The following is a 24,893-nucleotide window of genomic DNA, read 5'->3' on the forward strand; positions in this document are numbered from 1 at the left end:
TTTGTTGTTGTTTGTTGACTTTATTTATTCCAGCAGCTGAACAGAGAACTCGGTCAACAAACAGGAACCGTGGATCTCACAAACACGACTTTATTCAGACTCTAACCTTCGCATAACATGAAGCTTTGTATAAAAATACTGATCTGGAGTTTAAAGGTGGAATGAGTCGACCGTCTGATGGAACCAGGAGCAGAACAGAGTTCTTCTAGAACCCCGGAGAACTTGGAAAACGTGACGACGAGGTTTTACTCTTTAGTAGCCATGTGAGCCATCAGATCACAGACTCTGTTACTGTAGCCGAACTCGTTGTCGTACCTGGAACAGAAGAAAGTCAGGATTATTTCATCTGGAATCATCAGCGGACATCTTGTTTGTTTTTTTGAGAAATAACAGAAGATTTCAGGTTTTTGTTTTCAATAGTTCCTCAGATGTTGTTGTTCAAACAGCCTCTAATTTCAGTGAAAGAAAGCAAGCTACAAGACAAAGCTAATTCCCAAAATATCTTTGCAAATATCCGTATTTTATGATACAAATCAGGCAAATCTGAGATTAGATGTGTTTTTTGCTGACATGAAACCCGTTTTTCCATATTTCAACTCCCCAATAATCAGATTATTGATCTACTTGTCCAATATTAAAGATTCAGAATCAGTCATATGATGAGAAATAACAGAAAATTTCAGGTTTGTATCTTTAATAGTTCCTCAGATGTTGTTGTTCAAACAGACTCAGATTTAATGTGAGAATAAATCCGATGAAAGGGAGTTGATGCAGATTTTTAAAGAAAATATCTTGGAAAGGATCGGATCCATGAAGCTGAATTTCCTTAGGCATGTTGGTCAAACGTTCCTGTTCTATCCTGTAAAGGTTTCAGACTCACCAGGACACCAGCTTCACAAAGTTGTCGTTGAGGGCGATGCCGGCGCCAGCATCAAAGATGGAGGAGCGAGAGTCGCCGTTGAAGTCACAGGAGACGACCTGCAGGACAACGAGTTAATTATCTTAACGAACTGAGTCTGTGGAGACGGCCTCAAGGAGAACAATGACTTAATGAGCCAAGTTCAGGAACAAACCTGAATCTGAGGAACAACTAGAGAAAATATGATAAAAACCTGGAAAGGTTTAGAGATTTTTAACCAAAGTTAGCTTTAAAAGCAGCTGAGTGGCTCAAAGCTTCCCTGTTGGACTGAAACAAGGCAGCTAATTGGCTGTTTATGTGGACATCTGAACAACCAATCGTGTGTCCAAAACCATCTTTGAGGATTCTTCCTCAGATTTCTGTTCAGACGCCTCTAAACTTTAACTCTGTTCTAAGGTGAGGTCCGGTTCTCTACCCGGCGTTCTGGTCTCTACCTATGGCGTTCTGGTCTCAGGTGAGATCCTGTTCCGTACCTGGTGTTCTGTGTATCCCAGAATTCCCTTCATGGGTCCTTCAGATGCAGCTTTCAGAACCTTCTTGATGTCGTCGTATTTGGCCTGAAAGAAGAAAAGTTGGTTTCAAGAAGAACGTTGAAGAAACATTTAAATAAATCTGAACTAGAACCCGTCGAAGGAAGACCGTTTGTCTGAATCAGAAGATCTCCTGAAGATTGGAGGGTTTGAAGAGGAGCTGCTCTTAATGAATAAACTGGTGTTCAATTAAATATCAGATTCTTTTGTTTTATTGTTTTGATGTTAGTTCACTCACTGGTTTAATTGATTTTATTTGATAAACTCACGGGTTTCTGCAGACGGACGGTCAGGTCGACCACGGACACGTTGGGGGTGGGAACCCTGAAGGCCATGCCGGTCAGTTTCCTGTCAGACATTAGATTCCTGTGAGTATTCTGTGTCTTTCTACAGAACCAGCTGGTACCTCAGAGTTCTGCTGGTACCGACCCGTTCAGCTCGGGGATCACCTTCCCCACGGCCTTGGCGGCGCCGGTGGAGGCCGGGATGATGTTCTGGCTGGCTCCACGTCCGTCCCTCCACAGCTTCCCAGAGGGTCCGTCCACCGTCTTCTGGGTGGCCGTGACGGCGTGAACGGTGCTCTGGGAAAAAAAAAAAAAGATTACCGACTGATCTGATCCGAGAGCCTGGCGGCGCCGACAGAATTCCTCCTCACCATCAGACCCTCCACGATGCCAAAGTTGTCGTTGATGACCTTCGCCAGAGGAGCCAGACAGTTGGTGGTGCAGGACGCGTTACTGTGGAGAAAAAAAACAGGTTTTAATATATTTACTGAGAGTTTTCTAGAGGTAATAATCGAAGAAATGTTCTTTATCTGACAGAAAGTGGTGCAGGAGGCATTACTGTTGGAGAACCAGACATCAGGTCACTTTATCTAAACGGAGACATTCTTCCTAAAGAACCTGGAGAGAAACGTTCCTAAATGATGCAATAATCATGAAGAACTTTTTAACTATAAGGAACGTGGAGAACTATATGTTCAAGATGGTTCTTCAGTTGGTTCTACAGGAAGTTCTCTGGGGGAGCCAAGTGAATAACCTCTTGAACAGACGGTTCTTCCCAGAGAACTTCCTGCAGAACCGACTGAAGAACCATCTGTTGATGACGTTCTACGGTCGGTTCCCTGGAGAACTTCCCGTAGAACCAGCACTGTTCTTAGAGTTTTACTTTAGGATGATGTGAGATTTTCGAAAATACCAAAAAGGATCATTTTTATTTGATAATCTCTGTGGTTCTAAACTTCAGGAAGGAAACTGGACGAATCAGAAAAAGTTTTTCACCACAAAATATCACCAGAGAACAATTTAGTTCATAATCTGCAAAGATAATAATAAATAAAAATTAAAAACCTCAGATTTAAGCTGAAACAGAATCTTTGAGAACTGCAGATGTTTTAGTGCAGACTGTTCTAATGTTTTTTTATTTGTTTGAATGTTTGTGCAGTTTATATTTATTTTAGAAAATGGATCCTGTTCAGTCTCAGTTAATCTTTATTTAGATTTTATCCTTTTTGTTCATATTTTATTGCTTGTCTGACGACAGCTTCAGGACTTTGTTCAGCTCAGGTTGGAGAAATGAACTTTATTTGGTTTGGAGTCTGTTCAAAGTGCCGCTTTCAGGTTCTGTTCTCAGTTTAACCTCTGAAGAGACAGAAATCACACCCATATATAATAATAAAGTTATATTTTCCTCACCTCACCACCTGCAGGGAGTTGCTGTACTTCTCGTGGTTGACTCCCATCACAAACATGGGAGCGTCGGCGCTGGGAGCAGAGATGATGACTCTCTTAGCGCCGCCCTTCAGGTGAGCCTGGGGTGGTGAAAGCATAAATCAGTAACTAACTCAATATATTCATATTTATTACCGTAATCAGGACATATAGAGGCCTTCTGGATGGTGGTGAAGTTAGTTAGTCAGTGTTTTCAGTATAGAACGGAATATTTTTTACATATATTTTAACTTAAATACGTACTGAAGCCTTCTCGATGGTGGTGAAGACTCCGGTGGACTCGACCACGTACTGAGCTCCAGCTTCGCCCCATTTAATGTTGGCTGGATCCCTCCTGATAGAAAAACACAGAACGAAGGACAGAATGTGGTTTTACTGATGTCTGCCTTCATAAATGCGCATTAACGGGTTTAAATTAAAGGAAGCAGCTGAACTGACTCGTGGAAAACGGAGATCTTCTGTCCGTCGATCACCAGTTTGTCTCCTTCAACCTTCACTTCACCCTGAAAGCGTCCATGAGTCGAGTCGTACTTGAACATGTAAACCTGAAGAAGACAACAAGACGGAATTACAGAAAAAGTCTTCACCAAAATATTGAATGAGTAGAAAAAACGGGACACGTTAGAAACTAGTAATAAAGTTTATTCCTGTAGGGCCGTTAAAACTGGAGATACACCGACATTTATAAAAGGAAACTAGATTAGAAAAGACAAAGTCAAACTAAATGTTAGAATCAGACAAAAGACTAGAAAAGACAAAATAAGAAAAACTGAAATGTAAGAAAAGGCAATAAAACACAAAAAAGGAAAAAGACAAAATAATAGAAAAGGAAAAAAGCAATATAACGTTAAAAGCGTCTTTATAGGAAAAACTATAAAGATGCTAGAAAAAAGGCAAAACATAAGAAAAAACTAAATAAAACACTTAAAAACATTAGAGAAAGCCATTAAGATGTTAGAAAAGATGGAAAAACATTTTTAAAAGAAACGAAACACTAAAAAGGAAATTTAGAGAACCAGAAACACATCAGAAAAACACAACATACTAAAAGAGTCAACACAAAAAAAAGATTAAAAAAGGAACATTAAAGAGAACACATTAGAATAAGAAGATAAAGAAACTGAAAGACAGAAGAAAACATCAAATAAGATGAAAAAACATTTAAAAGAAAACTGAAAAATGATAAAACAGAAAAACAGAAACAGAGATCAAACTGAGCGTCATGCATTTTAAACTCGTCACATTGTCGTGTCTCAGGACTTTATGAGGATCTAAAGACCTTGAACTTCCTGTCTCACCATAAAGACCTTAAACTTCCTGTCTCACCACAAAGACCTTAAATTCCTGTCTCACCACAAAGACCTTAAACTTTCTGTCTCACCATAAAGACCTTAAACTTCCTGTCTCACCACAAAGACCTTGAACTTCCTGTCTCACCATAAAGACCTTAAACTTTCTGTCTCACCACAAAGACCTTAAACTTCCTGTCTCACCACAAAGACCTTGAACTTCCTGTCTCACCACAAAGACCTTAAACTTCCTGTCTCACCACAAAGACCTTAAACTTCCTGTCTCACCACAAAGACCTTGAACTTCCTGTCTCACCACAAAGACCTTGAACTTCCTGTCTCACCACAAAGACCTTGAACTTCCTGTCTCACCACAAAGACCTTGAACTTCCTGTCTCACCACAAAGACCTTGAACTTCCTGTCTCACCATAAAGACCTTAAACTTTCTGTCTCACCACAAAGACCTTAAACTTCCTGTCTCACCATAAAGACCTTAAACTTCCTGTCTCACCACAAAGACCTTAAACTTTCTGTCTCACCACAAAGACCTTGAACTTCCTGTCTCACCACAAAGACCTTGAACTTCCTGTCTCACCACAAAGACCTTGAACTTCCTGTCTCACCACAAAGACCTTGAACTTCCTGTCTCACCATAAAGACCTTGAACTTCCTGTCTCACCACAAAGACCTTGAACTTCCTGTCTCACCACACAGACCTTAAACTTCCTGTCTCACCACAAAGACCTTGAACTTCCTGTCTCACCACACAGACCTTAAACTTCCTGTCTCACCATAAAGACCTTAAACGTGATGTCTCACCATGTACTCCAGGTCGATGAAGGGGTCGTTGATGGCGACGATCTGAACCTTCTTGGAGGTGAAGGCAGCTCGAGTCACCAGACGGCCGATACGACCGAATCTGGACAGAAGACAAGTTAGAAGTTAAAGAGAAATCCAGGTGGAGACAAAAGACAGGAAACCAGGAAGACATGAAGGAAAGTAAACTGGAAACCATTAAAACATGAAACTATTAAGACATAAAAACAGGAAACCAGGATGGCATGAAGACATGAAACCATGCAGACAGGAAACCAAGAAACCAGGAAAACGGGAACAAAGAACATAAAGACATGAAACCGAGAGGCGTTTCTCAAAATATATACTCGTCCGTATTTAGAGAACTTGGCACTGAGAAATGGCCATGAAGACAGGAAAACATGAAGACAGGAAAACACAAAGACATGGAGTTGATTGATGATCCTCTGGACAGAACAGAAGTTCAGAGAGACCTCTAGGTGGAGACAAACTCCAGGAAACCAGGAAAACTGAATGCATGAAGACAGGAATCCAAGAAGACATGATGCTGATCAATGATCCTCTGAACTCTCTGATAATGATTAAATGGGACGCCTTCCTTAACTCTACAAAGTCTTTTCAATCTAAAGTCCTGCAGCTCTGAAGAACCAGCAGATGTTCCTGGAACACGTGTCGTCTCATTGCTCATTTTCTTGTCTTGTTTTGATGTTTTCGGTTTCATTTTCCCCAATTGTGTGTCATTTTCTGATTAATTTCTGTTGTTTTATGTCTCTGAGGTCATTTTGTCTCATCCTGTAGATGTTTTTCTATCTCCATGTATCCTCTCTTCTCTGCTCATCATCAGTAGAAAGATGTTTCTCCATGCTGACTGGATCTCCATCAGCCTGCTCCTCTGTTCACTGTTTCTGAGCCATGCTGATTTTATTTTATTCATCCAGTAGATTATATTTTTATAATTTGGAACAAGTTTGAGTCATTTTGAATAATTAAAAAAATCATTTAAAAATCTTTTTTGGTAAGATATTGCTGCCGTTATGGACAAATTGAGACTTTTAGATGTTTTTTGATTCGTTTTGGACGAGTGTGTGTCATTTTAGACAAATTTCTAGTCATCTGGATGGAGTTTGTGTTATTTTGGACAGGTTCATTGTAAATAAAAACATGTTTTTTTTGTCATTTTGAATATTTATTTCCATGTCTCCAGCCTGTAGAAAGATGCATCGCCATGCTGAATGCATCTTCCAACAATTTTACTGATTTTCCTCTCAGTCTTTCTTGTCGTTTGTGAAAATTTTGATGCACGTTCATCATTTTTAAGCTCAGATTTGGTAGATTTTTAGTGGTAGAACTTGACGTCAGAGGCGACATGTTTCAGGACCGTCTGAAAGTTGAAACTCCAACTAATTTTTCCTGTTTTTGCAGCTTCAGACTGATCAATGTTGTCTTTCTGTAGATCTATTTAAATAAATGACTTTTCTTACTTAAATCAGTGAAGCTTAGGTTCTGAGTTTGACCTCCGAAGGACAAAGTTCCTGCACCTTTCTGGCGTCATTAAACCTCCCACAGAGTCAGAAGTTTAGGAGGTCTGAAGTCCAGGAGAAGCTCTGACAGAGTGACGCAGCTCCGTGTTTGATCAGTTACTGTTTAACCTCAGATAAGGAGGTTCAGGAAGTTTTAACCCGCAGCTCTCTGCTCAGAACAGTCCGTTAAACAACCTGCAGGTATGAGGACAGAACCAACAGAACCGGGTCCAAAGACCAACGAGAACACCGAGCACATTGTTCTGCTGCTGGTTATTGAAGGAATCCAGAGAGTGTCAGTGGAAAGGAACTGGAGAAAAGTTTAGCTGCTTTTTTATTGAAGCTTCGTGTTTTCTTTGCTAGAAAACTTTCAACTTTCAGATGGTCCTTAAATGCATCATCTCTGACATTAAGTTCAACCAGGAATAAATCATGTTTCACCAAAATCACTTCATTCTGCAAGTTTCATTTTAAAAAAATCTCTAAAAATAAAATATTTGCACCAGATTCTAGACTAAAAGCAGAATAGTTTTATTTTGAACTTCTTTCCTGTTTTTTTTTTAAAGAATCTTAAAGAAAAGTTCAGCTGCTTTCTTACTGAAGCTTTTTGTTTTCTTCGCTAGAAAACTTTGTTGGATTTCAACTTTCAGACGGTCCTTAAATGCATCGTCTCTGACATTAAACTGACTTTCAAGAAAAATCACTTCATTCTAAAAAAAAAATTCTCTAAAAATAAAGCATTTGCACAAGATTCTGGCCGAAAAAGCTGAATATGTTTTAATTTTAGACTTCTCTTCTAGGTTCAGATGAGTTTTCTACAGCAAAAAAAAACAACAACAAATATTCAGTTGGATTTCAACTTTCAGATGGTCCTTAAATGCATCATCTCTGACATAAAAATGATCAAATTTAATCTTAAATTTGGGACATTTCGAGAAAAATCACTTCATGCTGCATGTTTCATTCAAAAAAACTCTGAAAATCAAGTATTTGTGCCAGATTATGGACTCCAAGGCCAAATTTTATTATTTTTGACTATTTTTGGACTCCTCTGGTTTCAGCTGCATTTCTAAAAGAAAAAAAAGAACATTTTGTTGGATTTTAACCTTCAGATGGTCCTTAAATGCATCATCTCTGACATTAAAATGATCAAATTTAATCTTAAAATTGTGATGTTTCAAGAAAAATCCCTTCATTCTACACGTTTCAGTCAAAGATGCTCTAAAAGACCTTGAACTTTTATTTTTGAATTTCTTTTCTGGGTTCTTTTTAAAGAAAATCTGCTTTTTTAATTGAAGCTTCCAGGATTATTTGCTTATTTTTTAAAAACTGAAAACAAATGAAAATTCTGCTGGATTTAAACTTTCAGATGGTCCTTAAACGCATCATCTTTCAGGTCTATCAGCGGTAGTCTGAGCTTTAAATCATGCCGTTTCACCAAAATCACTTCATTCATTAAAACAATTCTCTAAAAATAAAGCTGATTATTTACTAAAAGGCAGAAGACTTTAACTTTGGACTTCTCTTATTGGTTCAGCTGCTTTCTTTCTTCTTGAATCTTTAGGTCAGTAGGTTTTACGCTGACTTTCTCGGATTCTTTCCATTTATTTGTCCTCCTCCTCTCCTTAAACATCTCTCTTTATCTTCCAGTTTTATTGTTGGAGCCCATATTCACATTAAACCTCTTGTTCTGGTCTTTTGTTGCAGGTTTCATCATTTCTTTGTCTGTCTTCAGGGTTTATTTGTTCTGTGTAGAATCTTATCTACCGTGAACTTTTCTTGGAGGTGTGACGGTTTCTGTTGCATCACAGGAACAAACTGAACTTTTAAAAGTCTGTTTCAAAACGCCGTCTTACCCGTTGATTCCGACTTTGACCATGTTGTCTGGTTGTTCTGTCCTCTGCAGGGAGAAGGAGGAGATAATCCCAGTTAAACATTAATACTGCAGCAGTTGTGAAGCTGTTTATGAGCCGATGATGTTCAGACTGAGCTGAGATAAGCAGAATTCAAACGACAGATCATCACCAGGACCAGGTTAGAGCAGTTCACCTGCAGAAAAATCCTAGTTCTACATCTTTACCTGCAGAATAACTCAAGTTTTACATCTCTACCTACAGAAAAACACAAATTTTACATCTTTACCTGCAGAATAACTTAAGTTTTACAGCTTTAAATGCAGGGAAAAAAAGAGGTTTTACATCTTTACCCACAGGAAAACTCAAGTTTTACACATTTATCTGCAGAATAACTCAAATTTTACATCTTTACCTGCAGGAAAACTGAAGTTTTACAGCCTTACCTGCAGAAAAATTAAAGTTTTACATATTTATCTACAGAAAAACTGAAGTTTTACATCTTTAAATGCAGGAAAACTGATGTTTTACATGTTTACTTGCACAAAAACTGAGGTTTTATATCTTTAAATGCAGAAAAAAAATTAGATTTTACATCTTTACCCAGAGGAAAACTGAAGTTTTACACATTTACCTGCAGAAGAACTTAAATATTATACCTGCAGCTAAATCAACATTTAAAGCAAGAAAATGAAGCAAAGACAATTAGTTTGAGCTTTCTGAGCACATGGCTGAATCAAACAGACTGATCCAGGTGATCAGATAAATCAGCTGATTTAAGTTTAGCCACACTGGGTCAGTTTAACGGCAGATATTTACCGTCTGTGGGCGTCCTGGTTCCGCTGTGACTCTGGTCTGAGTGGGGAAGAGCAAAGCTGAGCTCGGCGTTTTTATGACGGAATTGGCTCTGAGGCCACGCCCCCCTAGTGGTCACTGGCTCCGCCCCCATATGAATGTCAAGGTCGTGAGCTGCAGCGAACTGGAGTCTACAGCTTCAGGTCAACCTGCCTCAGACTTCCTGAATCCTGCAGATTTCAGTTCCTGACTCTGTTTGAATCCGGTTCCTTCCTTAAACTGCTCTGAGGTCAGAAGAAAAAGTTCTGCTGTCAAAGAGTCTCTGAGCTGCAGATTTAATTTCCTTTCTCTGCACAGAAAACATGACAGGACCCAGAAATTACAGCCGGTCTTTTAATTTCTGTGTTGACAGGAGAACAGAAAGCAGCTGAGGGGAAATTATAAAACGTTAAATGAGAATAATGAAGGTGTCAGTCTGAACACGGGAGCCTCGACCTTCCCTGAAAGCATTTAACATCAAATACAGACGCTTAGAATTAATTCTACACTGAAACATTAAATGCTAATTTAAGTAATAAAGGTTGAAGAGTGTTTTTTTTTCTCTCATTAAATCTGTTTGAACAACAATATCTGAGGGAATATTAAAGATAAAAACCTGAAATTTTCTCTTATTTATCATCACGTCATTGATTGGACAGCAGATCAATAATCTATAAATATGGTTGAGTTGAAATATGAAAAAACAGGTTTCATGTAATTTTAGACAACTCTGAGTCCTTCTGGACGAGTTTTAAGTCATTTAAGGCAAATTTCCAAATCAAATTTCCAAATATCTTTATAAATATCCATATTTTTTGACACAAATCGGAGAAAAAAAATGACGTTTCTAGTCCTTAGAGACTTGAAATTTTCCAAAATAACTGAAAACGTGTCCAAAATTACACTAAATTTGTGAAGAAAGTGACACAAAACTTGCCTTAAATTACTCAGAACTCCTCCACATAGACTCAAAATTGTAGCTATATCTATATGTGATATGTAGATGTATATAATCATATTTGAACTAACCCTAACCTGGTTTGTTGCCTGTCTGGTTGCTGTCCACACATTACTGACCTTCCTCAGCTAAATTCCAGATTGTTGCTCCTAAACTTAGCGTGGTTTGTTTCTTGTTGCTGCTCTTTTGTTGCTACATGTTGCCCGTCTGGTTGCTGTCCAGTGTCCACACATAGATGACTTTCCTTATCTGCTGCTATCGGTTAGAGAGGGAGGAAAGGTCACCCAGTTATAGTGAATTAAAGTTGCTCTACATTACTCAGATTTGCTCTATATTCATTAAAGTTGCTTTAAAATGAGGTAAAGTTGCTCAAAAATGAATTGAAGTTGTTCTATATTAGCTAAAGTTGCTGTAAAATGAATTAAAATTGCTCTAAAATTAGTTAAAGTTGCTCTATATTAGTTAAAGTTGCTCTGAAATGAGTTAAAGTTGCTCTATATTAATTAAAGTTGTTTTGAAATGAGTTAAAGTTGCTCTATATTAGTTAAAGTTGCTCTGAAATGAGTTAAAGTTGCTCTATATTAGTTAAAGTTGCTCTGAAATGAGTTAAAGTTGCTCTATATTAATTAAAGTTGTTTTGAAATGAGTTAAAGTTGCTCTAAAATGAGCTAATGTTGCTTTATTTTAGTTAAAGTTGACCTACACTACCGTTCAAAGTTTGGGGTCATCCAGATAATTCCGTGAAAACTCCCTTCAGTGACTCTAAACTTTAGAACTTTAGGGTCCGTTCCTATAATCAGAGAACAGAGGGTTAATCTCCTTCATGTTCTGCTGAACGTAGAAGGTTTCCTCCACTGAGTGAAATCAGAACTCTGGTTCTTTATTTCTGTTTCTGGATCTCTTTCATCACTTTTGGCTGCAGATCTTCGGCCACTGGGCTCCAGAACGACGGGGGAAGAAGGAAAGTTTGTCCAACACGTTTAATAAATCATCGGGAGCCGGAGGATATCTGTCAGGAGGATTTGGATCTGGACGTTGAAGGACGGGTGGAGATGCGTCAGCGGAACCATCTGGGAAGAGAACCTTTGGAGAGCAAGAACCAGCAGAACGCCACAAATGTCAAATCCATTTATTCATGCAAATCATAATGAAACATGAAAGGAACCAGCAGGAGGAACCACAGAACACAACGGCTAGAGAACACGGAGAACAAGCTGGACGGAGATGAAGCGGACCTCAGAGGTTCTGGTGGGTTCTAACAGATGTTCTAACAGTTCAACACCAAACTACAGAGTCTCTACTTCCTGTCCACTAACAGCCCAGTCCGCTCATCGACCCGATCCGGTCCAGTTTCAGCCCGAAGCAGCCCCGGTTCCACCCCCTCCGCGACCGGTCCGGCTCCGCTCTCTTCTGATTGGCCAGCGCCCCCTTCAGGAGGCGGAGCCACGGCGTCTCCGGCTGCACGTCGGCCCACTTGGGGAGGTCAGAGGCTTTGGTTCCGGAGGAGGAGAAGGTGGACTGCTCCTCGGCCGGGCCGTTCAGGAGGTTCTCCAGGTCGTCCAGCGTCAGCAGCTCGTTGTAGCGCTCCAGGAACTGCTCCAGGAACTGGAGGAGGAGAAATGATCCATCAGTGGGGAGGAACCAGGAGGAGAATCACATTAACCAGCATCTCATTAGACTCTCAGCTCTGGATTCTCCTCCTCCCTCCTCATCACATCTCCTCCTTTCTTCTCATCCTCCCTCCTTCACTCTCCGTTCTCCTCTTTCCTCTTCCATCTCCTCCCTTCACTTCTTTTCTCTTTCTCCATCTTCTCATCACATTTCCTCCTCAGGCTTCATTCTCAGACTCTTAGTACTCCTCTTTTCTCCTCCACTCTTCTCCTCCTCCCTCCCTCTCCTACTCATCTCCTCCTACTCCCTCCACCTCCTCTCTCCCCCCCTCCAGCTTCACTCTCAGTTTTCTTTCCTCCTCCCTCCTCCTCACATTTCCTCCTTCCTTCACCTCCCCCTCTCCTCCTGCTTCACTTTCAGTTCTCCTCTGTCCTTTTTCTCTCCTTCCTTCACCTCACATTTCCTCCTCTTCCTTTCTCTCTCCTCACATTTCCCTCTTCCTCCTCCAGCTCACATTTGCTCCTCCTCCTCCCTTCACTTCCTTTTTCTTCCTCCCCTCCACCTTCCCTTTCCTCCCTCCTCATCACATTTCCTCCTTTACCTCCACACTTTCTCTTCCTGATTCACTCTTAGTTCTCCTTTTCCCTTCACCTCCTCCTCCTCCCTCCTCCTTACCTGAGCAGCATCAGGAGCAGGATGCAGGGCTCGGGCGTCGGAGATCTCCAGAGGAGTGAGGAGCAGCAGAGCGGCGGAGAGCAGCACCGGACGCAGCATGGCAGCAGAGAGGAGGCGCAGGTTCTGGTTCTGGTTCTGGTTCTTCAGACGGACAAACAGAGGAAACGTTTCTGACAAACGACGTCTCAGGAACGTTCATTAGATTTTAACCACCGAGTCTCTGCAGCTAATTAGCAGCTTAGAAATGCTGTTAAACGATGAAATATCTGAGAATTATTAGTGTTTATGCTGCACCGAACTAAAGAAATAAATAAAATAAAACACAAGAAATGCTGTGACTAAAAAGTAAACTAAGACTAGTAGAGTAAAAAGTAAAACTGGCAAATTACACTTAGATAATAATTAATAATAGACACATTCTGACCGAAAGAGGAGCTAAAAATGAATAAACAAAAGAAAAATTGCTGGAATTTCTGCAACCCTGGGAGGATTTTATGACATTTAATGTCACAAATGCACCAAAATAAAGCATCAGAAATAGATTTTTATTCTACACAGGAGCACAGACTAATAAATAATAATACCAGACACATTCTTACTAAAGATGAGCTAAAATGAGCAAATCTCACTTTAAAGCTTTTTAGAAAATGACTATTTGCAGGAATTAATGCAAACCTGAGAGGAATTTATGCTTTTTAATGTCAAAAATAAAGCATCGGAGAGAGATTTCTAACATACAAGGGTAGAAAAACGAACGTAAATATAAGTAGAATGTGTATCACACTAAGATATAAGAGCACAACGGAATAAATAATTAATATTAAGACATGATAATTAAACATTCTCACTGAAAAAGGGGCTAAAAATGAAATCTGAGTAAAAATAATTTGCTGGAATTCCTGCAAACCTGAGAGGATTTTATGCTTTTAAATGCCACGATTGCAAAACAAATAAAGCCTCAGAAATAGATTCTTTAGAAACAAACATCAGCAGAATGTGCAGATATAAGAGTACAGTGTTATAAAAATAACTACAGAGGCATCTCTGTGTAACAACACTAATAAATCCAGTGATGAGAGCTAAATCTGCTGCTCACCTGTCGGTCGGCGTTCTGCTCGGTCTCGTCTCTTCGGCTCGTCTCTCTCCTCTCGGACTCTTCACTTCTCACTTGTTGGCACCTGGCCGAGCATCACTATCTCTCCCCGAACAAGCTCCGCCTCCTCTGGGATGGAATTGGAGGATGAAGCCGGTTCCCTCCTCCCCTCTTGGCAGCCGCTCGGCTTTCTGGGGCATCGGTGGGACGCTGCAGAGGTTTTGTAGAGCCGGAGCCGCCCCCTCATCCCCACCCCCATCCTCCTCCTCCTCCTCATGTGTCTTGCAGGTGATGTCATGGCAGGAGAGGCAGCCAAGGTGACTGCTGTGTCGTTGTGTGGAGGTCAGAGGGCAGCGGTCGGAATAAAAACCCGCTTTCTTTCGGTCACGACCGACTCCGTCTCCGTGGAGTTTTCCCAGCATGCCCTGACCTCCCCCCCCTCCACGGCCGGTAAGTTACAGTCTGTCAGCGCCATCTGTTCCCCAGAACCCCCCGCCGACGACCAATCGCAGCGCCGACCTTAAAGTTCAGCAGCCTCCCATTATCTTTCTGCTAAATAAATAAACAAACAAACAAACCCGCCGCAATCACAACCAGAAGTTACCGATGCACGGCAAAAACTCAAAATCTCACCAAGTCTGTTTGTCTTATTTTTAGTCAGAATGTCTCATCCCACTGGATTTAAGATAAATTCACTTAAGTGACATTTCAGCAGATGGAGGGACTTGTTTTAAGACAACGCATCTTAAATATCTTAAGTCAAACAATCTTAATTATCTTGTTTTGAGTTGAATTTTACAAGAAAACTCAAAATAAATTTAACCCTCGTGTCGTCCTGCGGGTCAAATCGACTCGTTTTATAGTTTGAAAAACAGTGAAACTTCTGATGTCCACATTTTCAACATTTTCTGGAAATTTTTCGAACATTTTTTGTGGAATAACAGAAATGTTAAAAAAAAAAATGTTTTTTTAAGAACATTCACATAAAAATCAACCAAAATCCAGCGAAATTCGCTGGATTTTGGTTGATTTTTATGTGAACGTTCTTAAAAAATATATTAGAGGTTTTACTGATATACATGCAATCACTTTAGATATTTTTAGGATTTTTTTTGGAAGATTTTTACTCATTTTTTGAAAATATTTACAAGAATTTACTTGGCAAATTTGGGGGATTCTTTTAAAATAAAATTTTCAAGGGAAACTTTTGGAGAATTATTGGAATTTTCTTCCTGAAGGTTTTCCAAATTTTCAGAAATTTGGGGAATTTTTTGCTGATTTTTTTCAGACAAGGAAACAATATTTCTTGTTCATTTTTTGGAAGATTTTCAGTAATTTTAAAAAAATATTTACAAGAATTTTCTTGCCAAATTTGGGGATTTCGTTTAAGTAAAACTTTTCAGAGAAATTTTGAAGGACTTGTTGGAATTTTCTTCCTGAAGTATTTGCAAATTTTCAGAAATTTGAGGATTTTTTTTTGCAAATTTTTTCAGACAAGGAAACAATATTTCTTGCTGATTTTTTTTGGAAGATTTTCAGTAATTTTTTGAAAAATATTTACAAGAATTTTCTTGCCAAATTTGGGGGACTTTGCTTAAAACTTACGGGAAATTTTGAAGGAGTTTTTGGAATTTTCTTCCTGAAGTTTTTGTAAATTTTCAGAAATCTGAGGATTTTTTAGCTAATTTTTTTCAGACAAGGAAACAATATTTTAGGAGGGTTAATACATCTCAAATTAGGAGGTTACATGAAACAGAAAATGTATTTTTGAGTGAAAAACTGCTTCATTTTTTCTTTTTTAGCATGTCTGGCTGATTTTAAGACACCTAAGCTTGACAATCCTGGTAAAATACAGCTTAAATTTTCCAGCTAATTTTAAGATCTCAAGGTTCTAAACATATCTTATTGAAAGGAAATCTTACTCAGCCATTCTTTGCTTGTTTTATTGGCAGATTTTTCCATTTATTTCAAGGTAAAAGTTCCTTGAAATAACTTTTTCTTTCTTGCTTTGAGGGGGGCATTTTTTCCAGTGTAGAAGTGTTTTTACATAACGCCTCGATGAGAATATTCTGGAGGACACCGTGTGGGAGCAGCCGGAGGCGAAAAACACAGATTAGCGGTGCTTTTTAGGAGGGTTAAACCGGCGATGACGAGGAGAGTGTAGGAGGAAGAGGAGGAGACTCACAAACAGACTGTAAATAAACAACAACAACACGCAGGGTTTGGGTCGGATCCGACGGAGGAACCAAGGAGACGGGGAGCGTCGTGGGGAGCTGTCTGGACAAGCTGTGCAGCCGTTAAACACTCCTGTCCAAACACCGGCCTCCGGAGGCACAGCTGCCCGATAAATCACAAAAACACAAAGTTCTGTTGGAAAACCAGGAGCGGGTTTATTAAAAGACGTCAAACTGTAGTTTAAGAAGCGAGAGTTAAAAAATATACAAAAAGATGATAAAAATGTTCAGAGCGTAAAAGGATAGAAAGGAAAGAAAAGAGGCATCAGTTCCTGAGTCGAGCTCTTCGGGATGTCCGTGCGATCGGCGTCGTCACTTTGGGGGTTTCGCTCTCGGCCATGACGGCGTCTGATGGAGGAGATCAAACACAGGAGGTCACCACTCCACGATTTATCTCAGAGTCTGGAGGCTGCAGATTGTCCCCAAAGTTTAGACGCACAAAAACATCACAGAAGTCGTCCCTCAGACACGTTTGCTGACAGACGAGTCGACGGATCAGATCATCAGATGGATCATACAAACGCACACTACCGTCCAAAAGCTTAGGCTCACTTAGAAATGCTATTATTTGTGAAAGAAAATCATTTTTTAAAATAAAGAGAACATTAAATGAATCAGAAAGTCTGGGCAACCCCAAACTTTTGAACGGTAGTTGTAGGTCAACTTTAGCTCATTTTAGAGCAACTTTTGCTAATACAGAGCAACTTTAGCTCATTTTAGAGCAACTTTTGCTAATACAGAGCAACTTTAGCTCATTTTAGAGCAACTTTAGCTCATTTTAGAGCAACTTTTGCTAATACAGAGCAACTTTAGCTCATTTTAGAGCAACTTTAGCTAATACAGAGCAACTTTAGCTCATTTTAGAGCAACTTTAGCTCATTTAGAGCAACTTTAGCTAATACAGAGCAACTTTAGCTAATACAGAGCAACTTTAGCTCATTTTAGAGGAACTTTAGCTCCTTTAGAGCAAATTTAGCTCATTTTAGAGCAACTTTAGCTCATTTAGAGCAACTTTAGCTCATTTTAGAGCAACTTTAGCTAATATAATGCAGTTTTAGCTCCTTTAGAGCAGCTTTGGCTCATTTCAGAGCAACATTAGCTCATTTTAGAGCAACTTTAGCTCCTTTAGAGCAAATTTAGCTCATTTTAGAGCAACTTTAGCTCCTTTAGAGCAACTTTAGCTCATTTTAGAGCAACTTTAGCTCCTTTAGAGCAACTTTAGCTCATTTTAGAGCAACTTTAGCTCATTTTAGAGCAACTTTAGCTAATATAATGCAGTTTTAGCTCCTTTAGAGCAGCTTTGGCTCATTTTAGAGCAACATTAGCTCATTTTAGAGCAACTTTAGCTCCTTTAGAGCAGCTTCTGATCTGTCTATAGAAACATTCACACGTTCTAATATTTCCTTGGAGCTCCTTCACCACCTGCAGATGTTGGATTAGTGCTGCTGCTCGCTTTGATCGACTTCAAATCCTCTCAAACTTCTCTGGACTTACTGATCCAAAGCACATTATTGATCTGCAGTAAATCCTGGACGCTCACCGTAAATCCAAATACTCTCAATGCAGACCCCAAGTAAGTGTTATTTTTATGTTTCATATCAAATAAGAATAAAATAATAATTAGTTGCAGGCCAAGAATAAACCTTTGATATCAAATTTTATTATAAAATGTTTAAATTTAAACCCAGACAGAAGGTTCTGGATGAATCCTGATCTTTAGCTCTGATTTGTGGCTTCCAGCAGGTTTTAGAATCGAAGTGGAGATTCTTCTAAACCAGGGGTGTCAAACATGCGGCCCGTGGGCCAAAACCGGCCTTTTGTAAAGTGTAAAAATTCCAGAGAAGACATGAACTGCAGATGGTAAATTAGTGAAACGATAAACGTAAAATAATTTCTAGACCATGGCAAGTTGTTTGGATCATAAAATACCAGTTTGTTTACTGTTCTTTGGTCTCACTTTTTGTAATATGTTGTCTTGCTTTGGTCGTTTTTTGTCATTTGTTTGTTTCATGTTTTTGTCATTTTGTGTTTTGTTGTATTTGTTGTTTTGAGCATAGATTTTGTTGTTTTGTGTTTTTTGTCTTGCTTGTTTATTTTTTATTGTTTTGTTTCTCACTGTTGTCATTTTTTGTCTCATTTGTCCATTTTCTTGTCGCTTTGTAACTTGACAAATTTTTTGTCTCGTTTTGCGTCGTGTTGCTGGTCTCATTTGTCATTTTTTGTAATATTTTGTCTTGTTTTTGGCCCTTTTTGCTGTCTTTTTTTTGTCGTTTGTCTCCTGTTTTTGTCGCTGTGTTTTCTTTATGTCTCACTTGCGTTTTTTGTTGTATTTGTTGTTTTGTTTCTTTTTTTTTGTCATTTTGTGTTTCGCTTTATTCATTGTTTTGAGCATCGCTTTTGTCATTTTGTGTTTTTTTTCCTCATTTGTCTATTTTTTTGTTGTTTTGTTTCTCACTGTTGTCATTTTTTGTCTCATTTGTCCATTTTTTGTCTCATTTTTGTAATATTTTGTCTTGCTGTGGTTGTTTTTTTGTCTTGTTTGTTTCATGTTTTTGTCGTTTGTCATGTTGTGTTTCGCTGTATTCATTGTTTTGAGCATCGCTTTTGTCGTTTTGTGTTTTTTTGTCTTGTCTATTTTTTGTTTTGTTTTTCACTGTTATTTTTTTGTCACTTTGTAACTTTTGACAAATTTTTTGTCTTGTTTTGTGTCGTGTTGCTTGTCTCATTTGTCATTTTTGTCTCATTTTTGTAATATTTTGTCTTGCTGTGGTTGTTTTTTGTCGTTTTGTGTTTCGCTGTATTCACCGTTTTGAGCATCGCTTTCGTCGCGTTTGTCTCGCTTGTCTATTTTTTTGTTGTTTTGTTTCTCACTGTTGCCATTTTTTGTCGCTTTGTAACTTTTGTCAAATTTTTTTGTCTTGTTTTGTGTCGTGTTGTTTGTCTCATTTGTCATTTTTTGTCTCATTTCTGTAATATTTTGTCTTGTTTTTGGCCTTTTTTGTCTATTTTTTGTCGTCCGTCTCCTGTCTTTGTCGCTTTGTTTTTCCTTTTTGTCTCGGTTGTGTTTTTGTCTTATTGTTTCTTGCTTTCGTCAATTTTTTGTCTTGTTTTTCCAAAATTTTTTGCCACTTAGTAATTTTTTTTGTCTGTCTTGTTTTATGTCGTTTGTCTCATTTTGTCTCTCGCTTTTGTCATTTTGTGTCTCATTTGTCAATATTTTATCTTATTTGTCTTTATTTGGTTAACTTCTGTCATTTGATCATAAAGTAAAACATTCAGTTCCAGATGTCTAAATGCTTTGTTTCTTTGTAGCTCTAGAAACTGAGGCATAATGTTGAAATTTCAGGTTGTTTACGATGTTTTGTAAAGAGAGAATTCCTTAAATGTGAACTTTTTTTGCACTAAAACAAAGGAAAAATGTGGATTTGTGGTCATTTATAGGTTGCTATGCTGTGATTTTACTGGTCCGGTCCTTCTGAGATCAAACTGGGCTGAATGTGGAACTAAGATGAATTTGACACCCCTGATCTAGAAACATGATCAGCTGATCGCAGCAGCTCCATTTGATGGAGATGATTAATGTACCAGCATTTTGCTAAATGATTAATTGGTTCCAATGATTCCTCTAAATACTGTGATTTCAGCTTCTTAAATGTGAATATTTTCTGGTTTCTTTCCTCCGACTGCAAACTGAAGATCTTTGGACTAAACAAGACATTTGAGGAAACTCTGATCCACATTTTTAACATTTCAGAACCAAAATCGATGAATCCAGAAAATAATCGACAGAATAATCAACGGTGAAAACGATCCTTATTTGCAGATCGCAGCTTTACACTTTACCTGCATGAGTTAGTTTGGAAAAAGCGAGCCTAGCGCCAAACAGAAATAAAAGTCATTATGAGTGTTCACACACAGCAGCCTACATGCAGAGGAGGTGAAACCAGGAGAAGGTTTCAGATGTTAACGTGACGAGTTCATGACTAATTCAGATGTCAGGAACAGGTGAATTATATCTGATGGAGATTCAGAGTACCAACAGTTAGAAAGGTGAAGCTTCAATTGATACGAGCTGCAACAAAACCTTCCACAGCAGCTGAACAACCTGAGGGTCATCCCAGACCTGGAGAACATTTTACACCCATCAAATTTCAAATAATCCAAATCCTAAAACATGCAGTAGTTGTGTAAATGTTCTTATCCTGAGACCAAATCTAAAAAAAAAAAAAAAAAAAAAACTAGGAGAAAAGAATGTTTGAAAGTACTTTTAAAATACCAAATAAGTCTGGAGTTTCCTCTAAAATGACATTTTTCTCTTGTCCCACCCCCCCGATGACCAAACTGAATCTCAAATAAAACAGTTAAAACCAAATTTAAATCTCCTCTTTTTGGTTTTATTTGTTTATTGTAGGGCTGGACCCGAATATCCGAATATTTGTTCGCTACGGCGGTATCTGGATATTAATTTTGGTATCCAAATATTTATACACATATGTCTGACATATATGGGAAAATATTCGGGCCACTTTGGCTCATCCCATCGTGTTCGGCTCATCTCAGCTCCTCCATTTGCGTTTCTTTCCACCACCTGAATGCCCGGGTTGCTGCCGACTCTGACGTCACGCTTCACTTCGTTGCATAAACACAAGACAAGATGCTGAAGACCTCCACTGTTTGGGAATTCTTCAGTTTTTTTCAGTTTTTAAGACAAAATGAAGGCAAAATTTGGACCCGGGAGACCAGACGAACGGATAAGAATATTCAGCCATCTCCGCCACAAGCAGCCGCCCCATCCTGTTAATAGGGCCCGAATATTTGGAGGCCAGAAACCACTATTCGGGTCAGCCCTAGTTTATTGATGTCTCTTGTAGTAGTGGTAAATGCTTGTATTTATATAGCGCTTTTATCCAAAGCGCTTTACATGATATGTCACATTTACCCATTCACACACTGATGGCGGGAGCTGCCATGCAAGGCGCTAACCACAACCCATCAGGAGCAATTAGGGGTTCGGTGTCTTGCTCAGAGACACCTCAACATGAGCACGACGGGCCGAGGATCGAACCACGACCCTCTGGTTGCGAGACGGCCACTCTACCCACTGAGCCATGCCGCTCAGTGGGAAAGTTTTTTTTTTTTAATCAAGACAATATTTTTAATAATAATTATGCATGGAACGTGTCCCACAACAACCCTGTTGATGTTTTTGTCTTTTCGTGTCTCATTTCATGTCTCATTTTGTCGTTTTGTGTCTTGTTTCTCATTTTGTATTATTTTTGTCATTTTTTCGTTTCAGTCTTTTTGGGTCTTATTTTTGTCATTTTGTGTCTTATTTTTGTTTTCGTGTCTCATTTTTCTTGTTCTGTGTCCCATTTTTGTCGTTATCTGTCTTGTTTTTGTCATTTTTGTTGTTTCTATCATCAAACAGTTTTCCTAAAAAAAATGTGCAGAGCAAAGCTATGTCCTCTCTTCTATTTTCCATCTTTCCATCCATTTTCATCTTGATTGAATGTCTCCCTCTACCTCATATTATCAGGATCAGACTCATTCTTTGGACTGTTTTCCATCAGTCAGTTTGTCCTCTTGGTCAGCAGTAACAGCTAGCTAAATATCTAGCTTCTACTGCTGAGAAAAAGCTAGCATTAGCATGGATTAGAGTAGGGTTAGCAACAACACAGAAACATGGAATAAAAATGCTACCATTGATGTGGAAGGTGAGCCAATCAACCTTTGATAGTTTACCTATTATTGATGATTGTGGAGCAGAAAACTGAAAAAGAGAAGGTTTATTTTTCTAACATTTTGAATCCCAAATATCCTCCAGTTCTGGAATGACCCCAACAGTAAATAAATGAAGCAGCTACACTCACCCTCCTCATCTTCCTCCTCCTCGTCGCTGCTGAAGGTGATCACTGGTTTCTTGGATTTGCGAGTTTTCCGAGGCGTCACAAAAGTGTCCCCTTGACTGGAGACCGACGGCTTGGCTTGGCCTGGAAATGAAACGGAAACATGTCGAGTCTGTCGGTACAACGGCAGCAGGTCGTTTCCGGACACGAACTCTGACCTCTCTTGGACTTCGCTCGGCCTCTGCTGGGTCGGTTGGTCTGGAGAACCGTCCTCTCGCTGGAACCTCCCTCTTTGTGGTTCTCCTCGTCCATCTCTGGGCTCTCTACGTTCTCCAGGCCTCGAGTGTGAACCGCAGTCAGACGCTTCTCGAACTCTTCCACCTGAGCCTGAAGGACACAGAAAAGCGCTCAGTCGTATCATTTCCGATAGACGAAATCTTTAATAAAATAATGTTGTTTGTGGATACATTGATATTAAATGGACACATTCTATGTAGCATTTATAGTGTTTTACATTTACATTGTTTTGTTTTTTATTTTTGTCGTTTTGCGTTTCCTTTTTGTCTTGCTTGTCGTTTGTTTTTTTGTCCTTTTGTTTCTCGCTTTTGTCGTTTTGTGTCTCATTTTCAAAATATTTTGTCTTGTTTTTGTTGCTTACTGTCTTTTGTTGTTTGTCTCACATTTATGTCGTTTTGGTTCTCATTTGTCGTTCTGTGTTTCCTTTTTGTCTCGTTTGTGTCATTTACTTTTATTATATTTCTCGCTTTTGTCATTGTGTGTCTAATTTTTGGAATATTTTGTCGTGATTTTGTTGTTTATCATGTTGTCTAACTTTTGCTGCCGTCTCATGTTTTGCTCTTTTGCATTTCCTTTTTGTCTCACTTGACTTGTTTGTCTATTTCTTGTCGCTTTGTTCTCGCTTTTGACAATTTGTGTCTCCTTTCTGTAATATTTTGTCCTGTTTTTGTCTTTTTGAGTCTCATCTTTTGTAACATTTTGTCTTGTATTTATTGTTTTTTTTGTCTGTTCTTCTCCGACTGTTGTCTCATGTTTTGTTTCTCATTTTGTGTTTCCTTTTTGTCTCGCTTGCATCATGTCTTTCTTTGCCGCTTTGTTCTCCCTTGTCATTTTGTGTCTCGTCTTTGTAGTATTTTGTTGTTTTGTTTATAAATCATTGTTCTTTTGCGTCTCATTTTTGTAGTATTTTGTTTTATTTATCGTCTCTTCTTGTCTGACGTATGTTGCTTGTCTCATGTTTCTCATTTTGTGTTTCCTTTTTGTCTCGCTTGCATCATGTCTTTCTTTGTCGCTTTGTGTCTCGTCTTTGTAATATTTTGTTGTTTTGTTTATAAATCATTGTTCTTTTGTTGTTTTGTGTCTCATTTTTGTAGTATTTTGTTTTGTTTTGTTATTTATCGTCTCTTCTTGTCTGATGTATGTTGCTCGTCTCATGTTTGTTTCTCGTTTTGTGTTTCCTTTTTGTCTCGCTTGCGTTATTTGTCTATTTTTTTGTCGCTTTGCTCTCGCTTTTGCCATTTTGTGTCTCTAATATTTTGTCTTGTTTTTTTGTCATTTTGATCATAAGCCACGATTCTTTTGTCGTTCTGTGCCTCATTTTTGGAATATTTTGTCATCTTTTGCTGTTTTTTTTATCGCTTCGTGTCTTATTTTTGTAATATTTTGTCTTGTTTTTGTCTGTCTGACCTACATGCTTAGGCCAGTTTATACTTCACACCATAAGGACCAAGCGTGTTAAACTCGGGGTATACTTTGACCAAGCGGGATGAATCTGGGCTGCTGCTCGTTTTGGGTACCTTGAACTGGACCTTGGCGCCCCTCCTCAGCTTGGCGGTGATGGAGAGCAGCGGCTGGTAGACCCCCGGCTCGGTGAGCTTGTCGCTGTAACACTCCCAGCACTCCTGCAGCCTCTTGAAGCCGCGCTCGCACATGGACAGCAGGGACAGACTGACGGCCAGGTCGCACCACTGCCGCTCCGTCCTGCAGCCCAACCACAGCGCAGGGATCGCAGCGTTAACCCGATTAGCGGCAGCGACGCGCACAAACTCAAAGCAGCTCATTACTCATGAACTTGGCATTGCACTGACATCTGCACCAAATCTCATTTCCCAGCAAACTTCTTCTATCTAAATTCACTTTGCCAGTGTGTAATATGAAACGTCCTTCCTCTAATCCGAGCGTGAGTCATCGGTCGGCCCGATTCCTCCACGCGCTCCGGATGCACGGGAGGACGTTTCCATACCGGCATGTCGGTGGCAGGCGAAGCGAACCGTGAGCCCGATCGATCGCAGTGAAAACACCCACTAATTACCCCACACGCTCCCACCCACCCCCCGCATCCGGCACAATGGAGGCTGCAGAGGAAAGAGGGAGCACAAAGGATGCGGGTCAGAGGCGGGAGCAGAAAGAAAAGATGGACTCACTTGGCCGTCCTGAAGCGCTGACAGAGTTTCTCCACCAGAGACTCGGTCTGTCGTTCTTTAGTGATGTAGGAGAACAGCTGTCTGAAAACACAGCACAGAAAACGTATTTAATTGCATTTCCTAAAATAAAAGCCAGCAGAAATCAGGAGCACGTCGCCTCAAATCATCATAATTTCTTGGACCTCCATCTCTGATTTGGATGAAAGTGTTTTATAATAAACTTACGGATCACAGCATTAAATGAGAGTCTGTTTGAACAACATCTGAGGAACTATTGAAGATAAAAACCTGAAGTTTTCTCTTTTTTGAGCTCACAGGATTCATATTCATAAGAAGACTCTAGATCAGGGGTGTCCAACATGAGGCCTGTGGTCCAAAACCGGCCCTCAAAGTGGAAAAACGACAGAGAAGACATTAACTGCAGATTGGAAATTAGTAAAACTATAAATTTAAAATAATTTCTAGACCATGACAAGTTGTTCTGATCATAAAGTAAAATACTAGATTGTTCTTTTGTGATCTTGTATCTCATTTTTGTAATAT

The 24,893-nt window shown here is 39.3% G+C and overlaps 3 protein-coding genes across 4 annotated transcripts in view; all 3 read right to left on the reverse strand.

Annotated features, from left to right (window-relative positions):
• gapdh (glyceraldehyde-3-phosphate dehydrogenase) lies at positions 1 to 9,558 on the reverse strand. Of its 2 annotated transcripts, XM_022214874.2 has the most exons (13): positions 9,478 to 9,541; positions 9,074 to 9,104; positions 8,662 to 8,705; positions 5,289 to 5,388; positions 3,618 to 3,724; positions 3,423 to 3,513; positions 3,144 to 3,259; positions 2,105 to 2,186; positions 1,879 to 2,030; positions 1,719 to 1,797; positions 1,393 to 1,476; positions 881 to 978; positions 1 to 315 (listed from the first exon to the last, which is right to left on the reverse strand). In XM_022214874.2, exons 3-13 carry the CDS (start codon positions 8,682 to 8,684, stop codon positions 246 to 248), a joined length of 1,002 nt encoding a protein of 333 aa, XP_022070566.1. In that variant the 5' UTR covers positions 8,685 to 8,705; positions 9,074 to 9,104; positions 9,478 to 9,541; the 3' UTR covers positions 1 to 245. The 2 variants fall into 2 exon arrangements, with proteins under 2 accessions (XP_022070566.1, XP_022070567.1); XM_022214875.2 differs by lacking the exon at positions 9,074 to 9,104 and having other exon boundaries at positions 9,478 to 9,558.
• Positions 9,559 to 11,564: 2,006 nt separating this feature from the next.
• nppcl (natriuretic peptide C-like) lies at positions 11,565 to 14,032 on the reverse strand. The gene is made up of 3 exons (XM_022214863.2): positions 13,833 to 14,032; positions 12,737 to 12,877; positions 11,565 to 12,055 (listed from the first exon to the last, which is right to left on the reverse strand). Exons 2-3 carry the CDS (start codon positions 12,833 to 12,835, stop codon positions 11,762 to 11,764), a joined length of 393 nt encoding a protein of 130 aa, XP_022070555.1. The 5' UTR covers positions 12,836 to 12,877; positions 13,833 to 14,032; the 3' UTR covers positions 11,565 to 11,761.
• Positions 14,033 to 16,194: 2,162 nt separating this feature from the next.
• Positions 16,195 to 24,893, reverse strand: part of ncapd2 (non-SMC condensin I complex, subunit D2) — a 50,248-nt gene continuing 41,549 nt past the window's right edge. The window contains exons 28-32 of the mRNA XM_051956561.1: positions 24,351 to 24,431; positions 23,724 to 23,907; positions 22,128 to 22,296; positions 21,934 to 22,053; positions 16,195 to 16,411 (exon numbers count right to left, since the gene is read on the reverse strand). Of these exons, the coding sequence (XP_051812521.1) occupies positions 16,329 to 16,411; positions 21,934 to 22,053; positions 22,128 to 22,296; positions 23,724 to 23,907; positions 24,351 to 24,431 (637 nt within the window). The 3' untranslated portion in view covers positions 16,195 to 16,328. The remainder of the gene's footprint in view (positions 16,412 to 21,933; positions 22,054 to 22,127; positions 22,297 to 23,723; positions 23,908 to 24,350; positions 24,432 to 24,893) is intronic.

Source organism: Acanthochromis polyacanthus, chromosome 12 (genome assembly GCF_021347895.1).
Source record: "Acanthochromis polyacanthus isolate Apoly-LR-REF ecotype Palm Island chromosome 12, KAUST_Apoly_ChrSc, whole genome shotgun sequence".
NCBI classification, from domain to species: domain Eukaryota; kingdom Metazoa; phylum Chordata; class Actinopteri; family Pomacentridae; genus Acanthochromis; species Acanthochromis polyacanthus.